Source organism: Dendrobates tinctorius, unplaced genomic scaffold, assembly GCF_039654945.1.
Source record: "Dendrobates tinctorius isolate UK_male_01 unplaced genomic scaffold, ASM3965494v1 ptg000028l, whole genome shotgun sequence".
Taxonomy (NCBI): Eukaryota; Metazoa; Chordata; class Amphibia; order Anura; family Dendrobatidae; genus Dendrobates; species Dendrobates tinctorius.
This window is the reverse complement of record NW_027361696.1, coordinates 42,083,792-42,104,118: the sequence shown is the minus strand read 5'-3', so window position 1 is coordinate 42,104,118 and position 20,327 is coordinate 42,083,792. Positions and strand designations below refer to the sequence as shown.

The following is a 20,327-nucleotide window of genomic DNA, read 5'->3' as shown; positions in this document are numbered from 1 at the left end:
ATATGTTCTCCACCTGCTCACTTTTGTTTCATTTGTGGTTTTTAATTGTTTTTATTGTACACTTGGATCTCTCTGGCTATTGTATGTCAATAAAAGCCTTTTTTCACATGGACATTCTGCTGTTGTGTGCATGTTATCCTGTGTCTCTTTTCTCCCTTTTTTTCAGATTGCCTCTATGTAGCAGACTAACTGACTTGCTATGAGCGCCGACAACTGAGTAGCGCTCATAGGAATCCGGCACTGACAACCATAGAGGTCTACAGGAGACCTCGGGTTGTCACGCCGACACATCGGTGACCCACGATTACATGACAGGTCACCAGTGTATTTCCGGCCCAAGAGTGGAAGAGCCATTTAAATGCTGCTGTCAGCGTTTGACAGTGGCATTTAACTTGTTAATAGCCATGGGTGGATCAAGATTCCAACCAATGGCTATTGCAGGCACATGTCAGCTGTTCAAAACAGCCGACATGTCCAGGGAAAGATGTGGGCTCACCGCCGGAGCTCACATCAAAGGGAGGGATACCGACATTGGCGTAAATCAGTGTTTCCCCAAACTCCAGTCCTCTCGGACCCCAACAGGTTATGTTTTCAGGATTTCCTTAGTTATTTCACAGGTGATGGAAGTATCATCGAGAATTCTCTCACATGTGTAACACTATGGAAATCCTGAAAACACGACCTGTTGGGGTCCGAGAGGACTGGAGTTTGGGAAACACTGGCGTAAATATATGCCCCATGTCAGTAAGGGGTTAAAAGGTTGTGGGACAGATTTCTAGTTTCAATTCTGTAGTGCTGATGAAGCCTCCTTGGCTGCCGGCCGTCTTGAACGCTAGGGAAACTGCACAGGGCCTAATCCGGCTCAGGCTTCTGACTTCAATCACACTCCCCGACTTCATGAGACTCTGCTGCAGAGTTATGGAGACACATGGGCGTCTGGAGAAGAGAATTGTCTTCTTGGATAGAAACAAGGCAGCTCCTGAGTCATGAGCAAGTCCATCTTTGGCACTGTCTCATCCTTCACAGGAGAGGCTTAATGAGGAGATGTCTTAATGACCCTGCCATCTGGGATGCAGGAACTGGCGCAGCTCTTTAATGATGGACTCTTGGCCGGAGCCGCTATAGGAACCTGGAGGGAAAGAAACGTGTCTTGCAGTCGCTCCTCGTAAATGCACAGCGGCGACGCGACATTTTACTGTAACTAATGTCCAATTAAGAGTCATGATCTCGTTCTGTGTCAGCTGCGGGGCTCAGTGCCGGGGACAGCGATCACCTCGCAGTAAGAGGCAGCCATATATAATATTAATATGGAGATTTATCACAGAGCATCCTCACTGATATCTTAAATGGCAGATGCAGCACTGCGGGTGACTGCAATAAAATGGCTGGAAAATATCTACAGTGTTTGGACGATGGCGGATGCCTATAAAGAAGCGTGGCAGAGACACTAAGGGAAGAGAAAAAGGAGGAGATTTGAGACTTCAGAGTAGACCGCGCAGCTGTATGAAGGAAGCAGCACCCAGTGGAACAGCAAATTCGTAGTTTATTTTTACAAGTTTCGTGCTCACACCGAGCTTTTTTTCCAAAACATTGCACAATCAGTATCAAGGAAAGGGGGTTTAAATGCTATGGGGAAAACACCAACACTTGAAAAAGGGGAATCGGCCACCTGTGCGAACAATTCGCTAACAATGTAAAAACAGGATTTTTTTGGGTTGCTTACCGTAAAATCTGTTTCTCGGAGCCTTCATTGGGGGACACAGAGACCATGGGTGTATGCTGCTGCCACTAGGAGGCTGACACTATGCACAAAAAAAGGTTAGCCCCTCCTCCGCCGTATACACCCCACCGACCGGCAGGAAGTTCCTCAGTTAGTGAGAAAGCAGTAGGAGAAGTAACAGAATAGATTGAGAACAGAACAAACAACTCAACTGTAACAAACCGACAAACATAAGAACAGGAGTTGTAGAACATGGGAGGGTGCTGTGTCCCCCAATGAAGGCTCTGAGAAACAGATTTTACGGTAAGCAACCCAAAAAATCCTGTTTTCTCGTTCGCCTTATTGGGGGACAGAGACCATGGGACGTCCCAAAGCAGTCCCTGGGGTGGGAAACAAACTTCCATCAGGCCAGTGGACTCGCCACCGCAGCCTGCAGAATCCTTCTACCTAGGCTGGCGTCCGCCGAAGCGTAGGTGTGGATCCTGTAGAATTTCACAAAGGTGTGAACCGATGACCACGTTGCAGCCTTGCAAAGCTGCAGCGCGGAAGCTCTGTGGCGCACCGCCCAGGAGGCACCCACCGCCCGGGTAGAGTGCGCTCTTACCCCTGGAGGGGCCACTCGATGCTTGACCCGGTATGCCTCCAAAATTGCCGATCTGATCCAGCGCGCAATAGTGGCGTTTGAGGCTGGGTGACCTTTCCTCGCCCCGTCAGGAATGATGAACAGAGTCTGACTTCCGCAAGGAAGTCGTCCGGGCTAGATAGACTCTCAATGCCCTGACTAGGTCCAGCTTGTTCAAGGACCGCTCCCGAGGGTGAGCTGGGGTCGGGCAGAAGGATGGCAGAACAATGTCCTCATTGAGGTGAAACGAAGATACCACCTTCGGAAGAAAAGATGGCGGAGGCCGCAGAACTACCTTGTCCTGATGAAGGACCAAAAAAGGAGAGCGGCAAGAAAGTGCTGCTAATTCCGACACGCGCCGGATGGAGGTAATGGCCACCAGAAAGGCCACTTTCCAAGAAAGGAGGGAAAGGGAAACGTCCCTGAGAGGTTCAAAAGGAGAGTATCCTGCGCCTCAACCGACCGACCGGCTCTGGTAGGCGAGTGGGTGGGAGACGGGGAGCGAGGACCATCTGGAACGCCACATCCATGTTAGGGGTCTTGGTCCTGCTGTAGACTTATGAGGATACGGGGTGGCAGTACACGCCGTACTCATAGTCTCTTTGTGGGACTACAGATGTGACTATTCACACTGTATCCCTCCGGAAAAACCTGAAAAGAAACGACGCACATCGAGGTAGATATGGGTCTAATCAAAGACCCGTGTCCACCTCCTACTGACACTAAGCTAAACTGAGGAACTTCCTGCCGGTCGGTGGGGTGTATACGGCGGAGGAGGGGCTAACCTTTTTTTGTGCATAGTGTCAGCCTCCTAGTGGCAGCAGCATACACCCATGGTCTCTGTCCCCCCCCAATAAGGCGAACGAGAAAAGACACTTATTGGTATAAAAATTCAAAGGTAGTTATTAAGACATAAAACATGACAGGAAGGAAAACAAATCACGTTTTAAATAAATTCTGACAAATCATAGTAAAGGAAACAAAAATAAAACATTATGAGCAGATGACTTAACTTTGTCAATAAAAAGCTGATATAAGCAGGTATCGTACCGGAACGATGTGGCTCAGTGGTGTCAATCAACCGTGGACTGCACTAACCACATAGATACAGAATTATTGTCTATTAGTTATTGTGACTATGAAATAGTCTGTAATAATTGTATGAAATAGATATAATATTAAAGAAAAAAAGGAGATTTTTGTGTACTCACCGTAAAATCTTTCTCTTAGCCTCTAATTGGGGGACACAGAACCATGGGTGTTATGCTGCTGTCCACTAGGAGGCGACACTATGCATAATCTGTAAAAGATTAAACTATGGCTCCTCCTCTGCAGTATACACCCCTGGACGGCATCAGCCTTCTCCAGTTTTGTGCAAAAGCATTAGGAGGAACATAAACATAACCATGCCTGTAAGAAGGCCACTATGTACGAGCTCAAAGAACAATATGAGAACTCAACCATAACAACGGCCCGTAAGGGCAACAGGGTGGGAGCTGTGTCCCCCAATTAGAGGCTAAGAGAAAGATTTTACGGTGAGTACACAGAAATCTCCTTTACTCTGTCGCCTCATTGGGGGACACAGAACCATGGGACGGCTCAAAGCAGTCCCTGGGTGGGAAGCAATGGACGAATATTGTGCTGACAGGTCTGGGCATGAACTCTGTAGTGTTCCGTAAACGTGTGTAGGCTAGTCCAAGTGGCCGCCTTACACACCTGTTGTGCCGAAGCCTGGTGCCGAATAGCCCAGGAGGCCCCTACCGCCAGCGTAGAGTGTGCAGTGATACCGCCCGGAAGAGAATTGTTAAGGCGGTCAGCTTCTTGTATGGTGGACTTGATCCACCTGGCAAGGGTAGCTTTGGAAGCCGGCAGACCCTTGCGAACGCCTTCCGGAAGAAGGAAAAGGTAATCAGACTTCCGGAAGGGCGCAGTCCTAGACACATACACAATGCCCTGACGAGGTCAAGCGTATGCAGAGCCTTCTTCACTCTATGAAACGGAACCGTGCAAACGGATGGCAGTGAAATTTCCTCATTGAGGTGAAAGTTGGACAACCTTCGGAAAGAAGGATGGGACTGTACGGAGAACCACCTTGTCCTGGTGAAAGGCTAGGAAGGGCCGTCTGCAGGAGAGTGCTGACAATTCAGACACCCTGTGTATCGAGGCGATTGCCACCAGAAAAACCACCTTCTGTGATAGAATGCGGAGTGGGACTTCCTTAAGGGGTTCGAAAGGTGGTGCCGAAGCCGCGGTCTAAATTTGAAGTCTGATGCCCAGAAGGGCTCCAGGCCAGCGCGGATGTCCGGGAGGGGGGGGGGTCGGATCTGAACCAGTCCCCCCCCCCCCCCCCCCCCCGGATCTAAAGGCAGGATAGCGGTGGGGCTAGTAACAGGAGGAGGGCCCTGTGAAGGGTCCCCCTGAAGCACTATAGAGCTGGAGCTGCCGCAGAGACAGGGGCACAGGAGCCCTGTGTCTGTGTGTGCTATGCCTGCGTGAGCTCTCCCCTGGCCCCTACAGGAGCCCGCAGCTGGGCTGGAGGTCCCTGGCTTTGGAGCTGCAGAATGCTGCCTTGTACAGGCCTTACCTGAGGGGTCTCAACCTAATGTCCCCAGAGGGGGATTAGAGAGGGTACTGCTGTCACCATCAGGGGGCTTCATCCTTGCCTCGACCTCAACCCAGAACCCAAAGGAATTGGGGGGGGGGGGGGGGTCTCGACTTCGAACCAGTACCCGAGGGACTGGGGAAGGAGCGACATGGGGAATAGCCAACTCAACTTCAACTGGGCACCCTATAGTAGGGGCCGAGGAAGGAGCGATAGCGGGGGTCTCGCGGGAGTCCCACTTTTCTTCATCTGTAGTCTGTCAGGAAAAAAAAACGGAAAAAAAAAAAAAAAAAAGGGAAAAAAAAATCTTTAGGTGTGCCTCCTATGCGACACTAAGCAAAAACTGGAGAAGGCTGACGCCGTCCAGGGGTGTATACTGCAGAGGAGATGTCATAGTTAATCTTTTTCAGATTATGCATAGTGTCGCCTCCTAGTGGACAGCAGCATAACACCCATGGTTCTGTATCCCCCAATGAGGCAACAGAGTAAAACATTAAATTTCAATAGAGAAATATAAAAGTAGATAAAGCTTTACACAAAAAAAAGTTGATTATATATATATATATATATATATATATATATATATATATCTCTCTATCTATCTATCTATTGAATTAAACTATATTTTTCACTGCCCGTAGAATTGCTCCCTGTATTCTTGAATATATAGGTACATATTGGATTAATTTTATTTGCTATAAATGTGAGGGGGGGGGGAATATTGTATCCATTAATATTACTACATTTTTAATTGCTGGTGTGCATATAGGGTTCAATTGAGAGTATTACCATCAAACATCAAGATAAGTATCCAATAATATTATATGAATTATAAACTGCATATAATGATAGAAACATTAATTAGCCTAACTAAGAGTAAAGGACACTCCTTTTTAATTTATAGTTTCAGAAATTGATGCCTCCCTGTCATAGATGGAAAGGATGTACCCGCTAACTGCAGCTATATGAGCAGAGTATGTACTGCATCCTCCTAAAAAAGGAGCAGAGTACTGCCGCCTTCTCTATTCCTGTAAACACAGGCACAAAAAACCCACACCAATAGTGCAGTACAAGCAAACAATTTTAAAACCTCCTTGTATAAAGCACCCAAGCACAGATAGTACTGCCTCCCTTCACACATCAGTCAATGATGGAGAGATAGTACTTACTAACTACAGCTACATGGGCAGAGCTTGCCTTGTCTCGCACTGAGAATAATGTGGATTCATAGTACAGATTTTCTTTTTCAGACCACATACATCATTTACTCAAGTGATGGATGGGAGCTCCGGATGTTGCCCCCATCACCGATCGAATACGGATGACCTATCGAAAGAACATAGCCTCCACAGCAAAGCCATGGACAATCCCTTTAACTTGCTGTATTAAGACTGTCTGCTCATTAGATGAATGGTGGGCACGGGCCCTGGTGGTTACCTTTGACTTTGTGGGAAGCTGCAGCTCGCACCTCAGCCTCACAGTCCTTCATCAGGTTTTGGAAAGCAGGGACCAGGTCAGTCTTGGTGATTTCAGGACCAACAGCTTTCTGGAGCTGAAGGTAAGGTAGAGACATGACATGGGATTAGGAATGATGAGGGTCATAATAACGAGACTAGGATTGTCAAACATTTTAGTTTCTATGGGAGCTCAAGAAACTACAAATCTTAATGGACATCTTAATTCATCTTCTTCCGGTTGCGAATTTCACACCCAGGAGACATCACCTACCTCGGTGAACTTGTCGGCCACCATATAACGAACCCGCCACGACTTGTCCTCGGCAGCCTGCCGCAGCGTGGGCATCACCAGCGGCTCCAGCTCTTCCTGGGGTAACAGCTGGGCAATGTTGACACAGGCCTCCACAGCCAATAAACGCACAGAATCCTGGGAAATCACGAGTAAAGAGGCTTGATTAGAGCGTGCATGTAGGATGTACGAGTAAGGGTCCCATGACACGGGTTATAGTCTGTACCTGCTCATCTGATGCCAGATTGGAGAACATGGGGATGATCTCGCTCTTCAAATACTCCAGCTCCAGAACTTTTGCAAATTCCCCCAATTTAGAGGCAGCGGCGCGTCTGACCATAGGGGTATCATCAGAGCACAGATTACGGAAATGTCTAGGACAGGGGAAAAAAGTGCACTTAATAATAATCACCCCCCATTCTCCTGCATCTCTATCTGAACCAAATGGGAGGCCCTGCTGTCAGCCATGGCATCAGAGCCTGTACAGTCCATGAAAGACAGACATATAAACCCAGCCAGCTATGATTGTATGGTCAATATACATTTCCAAGAAAAACTGAGCAATGCAGAATTAACCGTACTAGTAATTAATCCATTCACTCACTGTCTGAGTTCTGCTTTGACGGAGCTGGAAACTCGGGGATAGCAGACACTGAACAGACCGCAGGCCGATGTGCGAGAGGTGAACCAGTCTCCGCTGGCCAGTCGCTTTACCAGGGGCACAAAGTGCGCCTCGAGGTCTGAAGGGGAGTGCTCATGCGAAATAGCCCGCAGAGACTCCACGGCTTTGTCCCTCACCACGGTTTCCTCCACGGTGGCCAGGCTCTCTAAAGGAGGCTGCAAGACACAGGTGGTCAGAGAGGCCATTTACATACAAGGGCTGAGGGTCATTCATTTACACCATAGATAGACCTACCAATAAGCAATGCACAAACTCCGGACCCCCAACCAGAGATGTAAAGGTCCCCAACTGTTCAGCCAGAGCCAGAAGCACTTCATCCTCATCATAGATCGTATCTGCAGATAAGAAAACATTTACTGGCACGTCAATGGGTTCTGTTATTGCCACCGTGACCGAGAAATCAAAACCCTTATCTGCGGAAACTAGAAGTTATCAGGTATTTAGGAACTAATTCTGCCCCCACTCCCCTCCAATACACAGAGTAACTCTTAAAGTGCTTTGCCTACATGGAAAATTAGCAGTGGCACCTAATCTAATTTCTCACTGGTTAGCAGTCCTCATCTACCAAAGAATACAGAGAACTCCAGATATGGGGCCCAATACCTGCACTGCAACTTACCAGCAGTGGCTCTGTAGTGGTCATTCTTGGGTACTGCAGATCAGCTTGCATTGACTTCAACATGGCACCTGAGAGGGCTGCACTGCTCAGCTCCAGTCTCTGCATACATTTGATTGCTGTTTGTGGTGGTGTCATCTGCTGGACTCCCACCAATGTGATAAAAATGGCCTATCCTAAAGGGGGTTTTACACATAGCGATATTGCTAGCAATATCGCTAAAACGTCACTGGTTTTGTGACGTTATAGCGATATTGCTAGCGATATCGCCATGTGTGATACTTACCTCCGACCGGCTCCCCCGCTGTCCATCGCTGATCGCGCGAGAATGTCCGGCTCCATTTCTCGTCGTCTGCTTCCTGCTGGGCTTCCTGCTGTGTGAGACGAGCGACGCTGAATGCGGGCGGGAGGACGTCAGGATCGCTGTGTGTGAAAGGTGAGTATCGTGCGCTGCGTCGCTGCTGCATCGCTGTGAGATCTTCCTGTGTGGAAGCTCACTAGTGATCATTTAGCGATGCACCAGCGATCCTGACCGGGTCGGATCGCTGGTGCATCGCTAAATGTAAAAGGGCCTTAAGAATAGGTCTTCAATATGATAAGCCCCCCTTTAAGTCTCCACCTTCCTAAATACCTGTCAAGAAAGGCAGGAGCTCGCTGCGGGTCCTCTCCACCCCCAGGGCCAGAGCAATGGTGGACAGCTTCTTAATACTGTTCAGACGGAGCTGCAAGACAAAACAAAAAAGTTAAAGGAAAGTTACCATAGAGAGAAAAAGTTTCCCAATCGTTAACCTCCCACCACTAGTTCTACGCGCCCACTGACAGCCTGGTGACAAGATCACAGGGTCCTGATGGTCCAAAAGGAACAGATCCATCAGAAACAGCACCGCAATGTGAGAATAGACATCAGTCCCATAGAGAGGAAGCCAGAACAGAATCATGATAGTTAGATAGGGCAATGGTGGCCATAATGCCAGGCTGATGCCACACAACCAGCTGTGCTGAACTAGATTTCCCATAAGGCAATGCAGCAGGGCAGATATATCCCTATTATGGTCTGTGGCCGCTACCGCTCCCTGGCAGTCAGATCCCACCGACCAAGAATAATCGATGGCAGAATCTAAGGATATATCGTCCCTTCCAGATAATGGCAACCCCCAACTCAATCTGTGCATTTCTTCCTTACATAGAATGCGATTGATGCAAACCCTCAGCTGTGAGAAGCATTAGACCTTGAAGTCTCAGGAAGCAATGAAAGTTTCTGCTTGCTGGCAGCAAGCGGAGATCTAAGAATCTTGAGCATGGGTCACAGAGAGCTCCTCATACAATGAAAACAGCAATAGGACAAGGAATATGATAGCCCCCCAGACAGAATTGACCCCGTGGACACAACGTGCAGCCTTTCAGATACCCACATGTGACTTAATACCATCCCACATGGTGGTGATACAGCACCAGGATGTGACTATGGCTCATGGGGTCCGATCTCTGGGACTAAAATACTGAGAAAAAAGCAGAGGAAGCTCAGCGGCCACCACAAGCCCCGGCGGCCCTACACCAAGAGATGATACAGATGGTACAACCTGGAGGCATCAGCTCTTCATAAGATGGGAAAACCCCAGTAATAGGAACTACCTACTGAGCGGTGTAGCCAAGCCCGCCCCTGCGATACCCCCCGGCTGTAGCCAAGCCCGCCCCTGCGATACCCCCCGGCTGTAGCCAAGCCCGCCCCTGCGATACCCCCCGGCTGTAGCCAAGCCCGCCCCTGCGATACCCCCCGGCTGTAGCCAAGCCCGCCCCTGCGATACCCCCCGGCTGTAGCCAAGCCCGCCCCTGCGATACCCCCCGGCTGTAGCCAAGCCCGCCCCTGCGATACCCCCCGGCTGTAGCCAAGCCCGCCCCTGCGATACCCCCCGGCTGTAGCCAAGCCCGCCCATGCGATACCCCCCGGCTGTAGCCAAGCCCGCCCATGCGATACCCCCCGGCTGTAGCCAAGCCCGCCCATGCGATACCCCCCGGCTGTAGCCAAGCCCGCCCATGCGATACCCCCCGGCTGTAGCCAAGCCCGCCCATGCGATACCCCCCGGCTGTAGCCAAGCCCGCCCATGCGATACCCCCCGGCTGTAGCCAAGCCCGCCCATGCGATACCCCCCGGCTGTAGCCAAGCCCGCCCATGCGATACCCCCCGGCTGTAGCCAAGCCCGCCCATGCGATACCCCTGGAGTAGCTAAGCCCACCCATGCGATACCCCTGGAGTAGCCAAGCCCACCCATGCGATACCCCTGGAGTAGCCAAGCCCACCCATGCGATACCCCTGGAGTAGCTAAGCCCACCCATGCGATACCCCTGGAGTAGCTAAGCCCACCCATGCGATACCCCTGGAGTAGCTAAGCCCACCCATGCGATACCCCTGGAGTAGCTAAGCCCACCCATGCGATACCCCTGGAGTAGCTAAGCCCACCTCTGTGATACCCCTGGTGTATCTAAGCCCACCTCTGTGATACCCCTGGTGTATCTAAGCCCACCTCTGTGATACCCCTGGTGTATCTAAGCTCCTCCTGCAGTTAGGGGGCGGGCACTAGGAGTAATATTAGCTGGACCACAACTCCCAGCATGCAGCGCACACAGGGGGGCGTCACTCCTACTCGGGCCGCGCAGGCCTTCCTTGACCCCAGCAGATGGACGCTGGTGCCCGCACCCAGCACCGGCTCCCCAGCGTCCTCCGGGCCCCTCCACTCTCACCTGCACGTCCTCATTGCGCAGCTCGTCGATGAGCACGGCAATGGGATAAAGAGAATCGTCCCCGTCAGCCGCCGCCATCTTGCTTCTTCTGCCAGGGAGAAAATGAAGAGGCGGGGACTGGGGGCTCCCAAGCTTTCATGCAGGGGTAGGAAGCTCCGCCCTCTTACGTAACGTCACGGCATGTGAACGTTTCTCGTAACGCTTCCGCCTAGGCAGCGTTCCCTGGAAAACGTCGCTATGGTGAGCGGTTACGAAGGCGCTGCCGTGACGTCATCAGGTGACGCTCAGGCCGCCATTTTGGTGAAGGTCTTGCATGGGCAGAGATTGTTATTGCCATTATGTGTTATTGTGGCAGTATTAGAGATGGCGGGACAGACAGGAGTTATTGGCTACAAGATCCAGTCACAGCTAAGATGGATGCATTAATTCTTTTTTGGAAACCATAACTTGCGTTTCCCCTCTTGTTTCATAATAACAGGGCAATATCATTTGTAGCCATTCTGATGACCCCCAGAGAATGTGTCGCTGTTCCAGGAGGATTTTCCTGAGAATTTTTGGTCTGTAAACAGCTGACAACACAGAAAGGGATCTCATTGTGGAACGTTATTAGACAGGAGAAGGTGCAAAATGTTTTCATGGGCTTTAGATCTACCATGGAGCACTGTGAAAATGTAAGGAGGAAGACCGAGCTGCGGGTAGCCGTACCGAGCTGGGTGCGAAACTGCTGAGCCTGCGTCCCATGTTGCCTGGGGGAAGAAAAAGGGGACAAACCCCATGACCCGGGAAGGAGGGGCGTGATAAAAAACCGCACCAGCGGCAGTCAGTTTCCCGCCGGCAGAGACTGAGACAGACAGGGTGTGTGCGCAGCGTGCGCCGGTCTCCGGCGAGCAGAGCAGCGACGGGCCGCAGCAGACATCCCACGGGTACGGCATCGGGACTGTGAGTAGAGGCAGACCAGTGGGTTCAGGTAAATTTAGGGCCGTGCTCGGGCATAGAGGCATTGGCGGTGTACAGCACCCGGCGCTGCGGTCCCCCTTTCTGACCACATCAGTTAAGTTTAGGGCGGCACTCGTGCATAGAGGCGTTGCAGTCCTCCTTTCTGACCTTCACATCAGAGACTTCACCTGATACCGGGATTGTTGCAGCACCTGCACGAGTTCATGGACTAGGGGCCCAACGGGTGAGACCAGAGACCGCCCGTTGCCGCCAGAAACTGGACCGGGAGCTGAGGATCCCCATCTGAGGATATTTCGTCGGCTGTTACCAAGGAATACAACCCTTTGTTAACCCTTGCTCTGCCTTCCTTGCGTCACTGCATCTTGCAACCTGCTTACATTTGGCGTAGTCAGCAGGATGCAGTCCACAGGTGCAGAGGCGGGAAACCAAGCGGCCGTGGGTGTCCCAAGGGCCAACTTGCCGCTGGGGGCCATGCTCAGCAATCTTCCAAAGTTTACAGGGAGCAATTCACTGCTGTGGGACTGGGCCGAGCGTGTTAAAGGTATGCTAAGGATGCACCCCATGACCCCCGCTATGCAGGCAGAGATTGCTGTGATGGCCCTGGACGGGGAAGCTAGATTCTCCGTCATGTTCTGGCCCCCTCATGAGCGGAACACTTTCACCAAGGTGTTGCAAATCTTGGAGGAGAAGAATGGGGACCCAACGGATGTTGGTGAATTGTGGATGCGCTTGTTTAGTCGCGTCCAGAGGGAGGGGAGCCCGTGACCCAATATATAAACGAGTTGTAGTAGATTCACGTAGCAATCGCTAAGCGGGATGATGTGGGCGTGGGGTCTCCTGACATGATTTTGAGAGACCAACTTGTAGCAGGACTTAGAGATGCGCTGCTTAAGCAAGCCTTTTGGGAGCACTTGCGGGCCAATCTGTGCATATCTTTCCTGGAAATCGGGGTGGAAGCGTGTGCGCGCGAGCCGAAGCAGGGGACGGCAGCCTCGGCAGGGACGGTCTGGAGTGGGTAGGTGTCCGTTCCACCCACGGCTGAACCAGGATGGGTCAGAGATCCCGAAGGAAATCCAGGACATGCGGGAAGAGTGGTCCGGCCTAAGAAAAGCCCCCTCTGTGGTTCCGAACCCTTCAAGAGACAGACCTGACCCCGAGTCCTGCCTCGCACCCTTCAGAGGAAGGTGTTTCAGTAAATGATATGGGTTGCCCAGGCTCAAGAAACGTCGAGTGAAGGAAAGGTCCTGGGGAAGGTGGTAGTTCCAGCCACTGCTAAACTTGTTCTCTCGCCTGGTCAGACTATGCTCACGCTGCCCGTGCGAGCTTGTACACCCTTCAAAGGAGTGGAAGTTCAAATAGAGCCAGCCCTAATAGATCAACTACCCTCTGGGCTCCTTATTGCCCGGACTTTGGTCACCGTTCACTATGGTAATGTAGTGGTGCCGTGTGTCAACTTAGGGGAGGACAATCTCACACTCTCACCCAAGAATGAAGTGGCGCAGGTGCTGGGCATGCCGGAGGAAATGATGCAACCGGAGGCCATTCAGTTAGTGAAAGAAGGAGATCCCTGGCCTGTAGCCTTTACCATGTTCTCAGAGCATCCGTTTGTTAGCATGAAACAAGGGTGCCGGATCCTGGAGCAAATGCAGGCTGAACTGACGGGACTTTCGTCACAACAGGTGCAACAGGTGGAAGCTGTGCTGGCGTGTTACCAGGCTATCTTCGCCTGTCATGGCGATCACTTTGGGGGCACCACAGCCATAACCCATGAAATACCCACAGGAAGCGCTGCACTGATTCGGGAGCAACATTGGCAGATCCCGCCAAAAATGTACTAGGAAGTGAAAGAAATATTGGCACACATGCTGCTGAGCGGAGTCATACGGGAGAGCGAGTGCCCGTTGGCAGCTCCTATCGTTCTAGTTCAAAAAAAGGACGGAACCCTATGTTTTTGCGTTGACTATAGGCGACTGAATGCCTATACTGTGCGGGACTCTTATCCCCTACCAAGAATTGAGGAGTCATTGACTGCCCTGGGAAAAGCAAAGTGCTTCCCATCGTTAGATTTAGCCAGAGGATATTGGCAGGTGCCCATGGCTGAGCATAACCGGCCAAAGATAGCATTCACACTGCCCATGGGGTTGTTTGAGTTCAACTGGCTGCCGTTTGGCCTTACTAATGCCCCTGGAACCTTTCAGCGGCTGACGGAGAGGTGTTTGAGAGACCTGAACTTTGAGGCTATCCTAATTTTTCTGGATGACATCGTCTATGCCGTCACTTTTGAAGAACATCTCTGACCCGGGATCAGACTGCTGAGTCAGCTGCATAGGCTATCTGTTGGGACTTCATCCGGGTGTATGGTTGTCCGAAAAGGATTCATTCCGATCAAAGTGCTTGCTTTCAAGGTCAAGTGATAGAGGAGCTCCACCGCCTGTATCGGATTGAGAAGTCCAGGATGACGCCCTATCCACAAGGGAATGGAGCCTGCAAGCATTTCAATCAGACGCTGATCCAGATGTTAAAAACGTTGGAGGAAGACAGGAAAGTCCGTTGGCCTGAGTATGTGGCTGAACTGGTCTGGGTGTACAACAACCGAGTGCATAGTACAACCGGATACACACCGTATACCCTGTTGTTCGGGCGAAAAGGACAAGAGATTACCGAGCTGGAGTTGGATCCAGAAGAAGACTACCCACGGACAGGGATGTCTACTAGGGTCAGTGAACTCTACATCGTCTGGTGCAGATTAAGTTTTGGGACCTTGAGCTTCATGAGGTGATGCCCCTTCGAGGGACAGCTTTCAAAGCCGGAGACCGAGTATTGGTCCGAGACAAGTGACCTCCAGGCAAGTTAGAGCATTGATGGGAAAACACTCCGTATCGGGTGAAATGCCTAATTGGATCCTATGGTCCCGTATATGAAGTTCAACCTGAAGGGGAAAAAGAGGCACCTACTCGAATAGTTCACCGAAGTATGCTACATCCTTGCCTGTCACGAGACCCCGAAGGAGAAGATAGTGCGCCAAGTGTCCCCGAAATGCCCTCTCCCACGGTTTTTAATTGTGATGAAGAGGAACCACTTGCCTCATTCTCTTACTGGGACGGACCACTGCCTGCCAGTCCAGGAGAAGTGCGTGGGCCTGAAACTCCAGAGATGGCTGCTCCATTGAACTAGGACGAGCCCCCAACCCGACTCGACCACTCAACCTAATTTACACCATACATAGCAAACGACGGCTGGAATACCTCCCAATCATTATGAACAAGACCAATTTATTTGCCAGCGGATCATTCAAGAGATGGAAGAGTGTCAACCTATACTGCACAAACTCTCACCCGTGGAATGGCGAGCTAAAGAAGAGGAGTGTAAGGAGGAAGACCGGGCTGCGGGTACCTGTACGAGCAGAGTCCGGAACTGCTGAGGCTGTGTCCCATGTTGCTTGGGGGAAGAAAAAGGGGACCGGACAAACCCCATGACCCAGGAAGGAGGGGCGTGTTAAAAGAACAAACGCGCAGAGCAGAAGTTTCCCCCCGACAGAGACTGAGACAGACAGGGTGCTTGCACAGCATGCTTTGGTCTCTGGAGAGCAGAGTCAGGATGGGCCGCAGCAGGCCCGTGGGTTCAGGTAAGTTTAGGCCCGCACTCGGGCATAGAGGCATTGGCTGGTGCCCAGAACCCAGCGCTGCAGTCCCCCTTTCTGACCTTCACATCAGAGACTTCACCTGATACCGGGATTGTTGCAGCACCTGTGAATTTGGCTGCATGATTTCATGGACTAGGGGCCCAAAGGGTGAGACCCGAGACCGCCCATTGCCACCAGATACTGGGCCGGGAGCTGAGGATCACCATCTGAGGCTATTTCGTCGGCTGTCACCAAGGACTACAGCTCTCTTGCTCTTTGGACTATTACCCCTTATCCATCCCCAGTTTAACTGTTTATCTCCCTGTGATGAGTATCTTGATTGTTAATTAAATTGTTAACCCTTGCCCTGCCTTCCTTGCGTCACTGCACCTTGCAACCTGCTTACAAAAACATCAAGAAGAGGCTTAAATTTTGGCACAATAGTGACATTACTGAGACCTGGACATCCCTGAAAATTTGATGAAGAAAATTGGTCCTGCTGGCTGCCAAGAGTCCGACAGCAACATTAAAGGAATTGCAGGAATTTCTGGCCAGTCATGGTTTTGTTTCAGGCATGTGACAACAATCTCCTGTATTCTCGATATTTCCGGCCTGTGGGTCAACGGGCAAGTTGGAAACCTTTTCTTACAAAGAAAAACCCCAGAGAACGTGTCACTGATCTAGTAGGATTTTTCTGACAATTTCTTGTGTGTGAGCAGCTGAAAACACAGCAAAGGGATCTCATTGTGGAAAGTTATTAGACAGGAGAAGAAAATTGGTCCTGCGAGCTGCAGAGAGTCCGACAGCAACATTAAAGGAGCTGCAGGAATTTCTGGCCAGTAATGGCTTTGTGTCATGCATGTGCTAACACTCCCTGGTATTCTCCATATGTCCGACCTCTGAGGTGGAAGCCTTTTCTTACAAAAAACAGCATTCAAGCCCAACTATGTTTTGCTAAAACCTCCATGACATCTGTCAAAAGCATTTGGGAAATTTATTATGGTCTGATAAGTCTGAAGGGGGAACTTTTTGGTCATAATTAGAAAAGATGCAAAGCTAACCTTCGCATCATCAGAAGAGCAACATACCCACAGTGAGGCAAGGTGGGTGCAGGATTTTGCGCAGGAGCTGGTTTTTGTCAACTAAAACGGGATTTAGTCAAAGTGGAGTGAATTATGGACAGAGCCTCTGCTATGAAGGTGAAAAAGAAGAGGAATTTCACCTTTCAGTGCAACAATGACCCTAAGCGTCCTACAAATCACCCAAAAAATGGCATCACCAAAAGATGGAAGCTCTGGAATGGCCCAGATCTGAACCCAAGTGACAATATATAGCGACCTGAAGAGGGCGCTGTATGCAGGAGATTCCCTCGAAATCTGAAAAATGTTGAGCTCCTGCAAGGAGGAGCAGGCAAAAATCACCAATTCTAGATGTGCCGAAATGATAGACTGCAACCCAAAAAGACCGAAGATTACCAGAAATTCACAGGGGCCTTCAACAAAGTATTAGTGTAAAGGTGTGCAGATTTACTCAACCACATTATTTTACTTCTTTTTCTTTTCTACATGAAACATTTTCAGTTTATGTTTTTTTATGGATTTCTACAAATTATGGACAATGTTAAAGGGAATCTGTCACCCTTTTTTTTTACTTTTAGCTGCTGGCACTGACATCAGGGGCTTATCTACAGCATTCTGTAATGCTGTAGATAAGCCCCTGATGTAACCTGAAAGATAAGAAAAAAGAGTTAGATTATACTCACCCGGGGGGGGGGAGGTCCGGTCCGATGGGTGTCGCGGTCCGGTCCAGCACCTACCAACTTCATACAATGCTGTCCTCTTCTTTTCTTCCTGCCGTAGCTCCTGCGCAGGCGCACTGCTCTGCCCTATTGAGGGCAGAGCAGAATACAGCAGTGCGCAGACGCCGGACCTCTATGACCTCTCCCGGCGCCTGCGCACTGCAGGACTCTGCTCTGCCCTCAACAGGGCTGAGCAGTGCGCCTGCGCAGGAGCCAAGACAGGAAGAAAAGAGGATGGCATCATATGAAGATGGGAGGCGCCGGACTGGACCGCGACACCCATCGGACTGGACCGCCCCCCGGGAGAGTATAATCTAACTTGTCTTTCTTATCTTTCAGGTTACATTGGGGGAATATCTACAGCATTACAGAATGCTGTAGCTAAGCCTCTGATGTCGGTGCCGGCAGCTAATAGTCGAAAAAAAGGGTGACAGATTCCCTTTAAAGGTGGCGAGAATTCCGAAATGATTCTTCTTGGTATGAATTTTTGTATCAGGGGCGTGTAGACTTTTTAGTATCCACATTATTGTATATAGTAAAAAATGGAATCCTCATGCGATGCCCGGTTACAGGGAGTAGAGAGATGGCAGCAAGCGGTTTGGGGGGAGCCTTCAATAGGTCCATGACTACTATGGCACCTCATAACAAGACACCAGGGGATGGGTGACGGGCATCTGAATGAGGCACACAGGTCCATTGTAACCATTTTAATGTCTGAACCCCTTATTGAAATGCATAAGGCACTGTTTCACACTTCCGTTTTTGACCATCAGTCAAAATCCGCTGGTTTTTGAAAAAAACGGATCCGACATTTTTTTGGCGGATCCGTTTTTTTCCCCATTGAGTTGCATTACCGGCCGATCTTGACGGATGGCCATCCGTTGGATCCGTTTTTTTGCGGATCCGCCAAATTTTTTGCATCCGCCGGCATGCCTGGACGGACCCTGCAACGTTTTTTTTTGTTGTAGGATCCGCATTTTACAGTGCGCATGCCCGGAGAAAGGAAGTGAGCCTGAAATTTAACCCTGAAATCCTTTCTGGCGGAGGAAAAAAAATTCTCTCTCTCTCTCTCTTCCCGGGCAGCGGTTCCTTTAAAATTCTTCAGTCGGCGGATCCGTCAAAAAACGGATCCGGTGGCATCCGTTCACATCAGTTAGGAACGGATCCGCTTTTCCGCCTTTTTGGCGGATTTTAACTGACACAAAAAACTGAAGTGTGAAACAGGCCTAAGCCCCTCAGAAATTTCTGGGAATAATTCTGAAAATAGACGGCTGAGCATACAGATTTTTACAGCCACTACACACAACGTTACGAGAGCTGGACACTTCTACATGGTTGCAGACCACGCTGACTGTGTTCCCATCACATCTAATTGGGAAGTTGCTTTCGCAACGCCAAAATTTCACACACAGTCTAGACGTTCACTACAAGGAAGTTGTGTGATATTTATACCTTTTGTCTGTCGTGGACAACTTATTAGGAGGGGCAAAAATGTTATTTCTCCCCCAAATCTTCCACCCAAGAACAAGCAACTGATAAACAACAAATTGAGTAGAGAAAAAGGTGGCATTCAGCAGACTCACTCGGACAGTCCCAAACTTGCATGGACTTTCCTGATTTTGTACAGTGCCCAAAAATTCAGTACTGCCCTGGCCCACAAAAATGTATAGGTTTCATAAAAAGAGAACCTGTCAGCATTTTTGGCTGATATAAGATACGGTCACATCCTTTCAGGGCTTACTGTATCTACAGCATTCTATAATACTGTAGAAAAGCCCCTGGTCCGACCTGAAAGATAAGAAAAATAAATTTTATTATACTCACCCGGGGGCGATCCGGTGCTGTCTGGTCCGATGGGTGTCGCAGGTCTGGGTGCGGCGCCTCCCACCTTATTGCGATGTCACCCTCCTGTTGCTTCATCGCTCCCCGGCATCACGCTCCTGCGCCGGCTTACTAATCTGCTGTGACGCTAGTCACAACCCACGGCTAGGCCGTGAATAAGCACAGTCAGACGTTCTGGGGTCAATACCAAAAGATCACGTAGTAAACCAAGGGAAAATACGAAGTCGCAAGTCAGGTCGCATGCCAGGGTAACAGTGGATAAGCAAAGGGGCAATAACAAATGGATAGTCTGAACCCCCCACGGCTACTGTTAGTTGTGTATAGGATCAGGGGTCTGCAATCCAATAGCTACCAACCTCTCTGGTTTTCTGGACTTAGCTTGTATTTTTGTTTTCTCCTCCTCCGGTGACTCATTCATAACAAGGGTGGCATCGCAAGAAAATGGGAGGTACCAGACCTGCGACACCCATCGGACCGGACCGCCCCCCCCCGGGTGAATATAATAAAACGTATTTTTCTTATCTTGAAGGTCAGATCGGGGGATTATCTACAGCATTATAGTATTCACACTGCGGGGCTGGGGACTCCGCAACACGCAGGCACAATAGCCTGATGTTGGTTATCGGGCAGCGCGCACTGCGCATGCCCAAGAACTCTTGTCACAGCGCAGGAGGAGGTAGCGACGCACGGGGCATCATGATGGACGGATGGTGGGAGTTACCCAGACACAGGACAGAGGCAATGATAAAGGCCATCTCGCCGAAACGTGCGTTGGGGGGGCATGCCAGGGTGGACCTCCACTTTATACCCGGACAGGTAATGACTTTCACTCTTTAGCTAACCTTTGTGACTATTTTATTTTTGTATATCCTGTCTGGCTATACGATTTATATTAGGGATAAGTGTAATATACACATAAACTACGTCATTATAGCTATGTTAAAACTAGCTCTATCCCTCTGGTCTTCTTTACCCTTTGTATGCCCCATCTTTTGCCCATGTGCTCCTGTGGTCATTTGACTCATATCCCATTGTTTTCCTGTTTTCTTGTTAAATCCTAATAAAATTGTATTTTATATTTTTCTAAATATGTGGTTTTGGACTTTTTTGATCGCCTCTTTCCTCCTAATGGTGGAGGTAGACTGGGTTGCAGGTAGCTGCCAGGTATCATTCCGAGGCAGACCTTGGTAGTGCAGCTGCTGATCCCAAGTGGTGGGGCTCTGCTGAGCAGGATAGGAGACAGACGAACTGTATGGACAGCTTGGATCTAGAAGATAAGTTCTTGTTCACTCATGCAGTTGACAGGAAACAGTTCTGGAGCTGGCCGCACTATGATCCAGGAATTCGGGTATTGATACCGCCAAAGTGGTTTCAGGATTAG

The 20,327-nt window shown here is 50.0% G+C and overlaps 1 protein-coding gene across 1 annotated transcript in view; it reads right to left on the bottom strand.

Moving 5' to 3' along the window:
* The window catches only part of LOC141085329 (uncharacterized), a 46,294-nt gene extending 35,411 nt beyond the window's left edge, over positions 1 to 10,883 (bottom strand). The window contains exons 1-7 of the mRNA XM_073570615.1: positions 10,728 to 10,883; positions 8,620 to 8,710; positions 7,607 to 7,707; positions 7,295 to 7,527; positions 6,917 to 7,064; positions 6,673 to 6,828; positions 6,382 to 6,496 (exon numbers count right to left, since the gene is read on the bottom strand). Of these exons, the coding sequence (XP_073426716.1) occupies positions 6,382 to 6,496; positions 6,673 to 6,828; positions 6,917 to 7,064; positions 7,295 to 7,527; positions 7,607 to 7,707; positions 8,620 to 8,710; positions 10,728 to 10,805 (922 nt within the window). The 5' untranslated portion in view covers positions 10,806 to 10,883. The remainder of the gene's footprint in view (positions 1 to 6,381; positions 6,497 to 6,672; positions 6,829 to 6,916; positions 7,065 to 7,294; positions 7,528 to 7,606; positions 7,708 to 8,619; positions 8,711 to 10,727) is intronic.
* Positions 10,884 to 20,327: the final 9,444 nt, after the last annotated feature.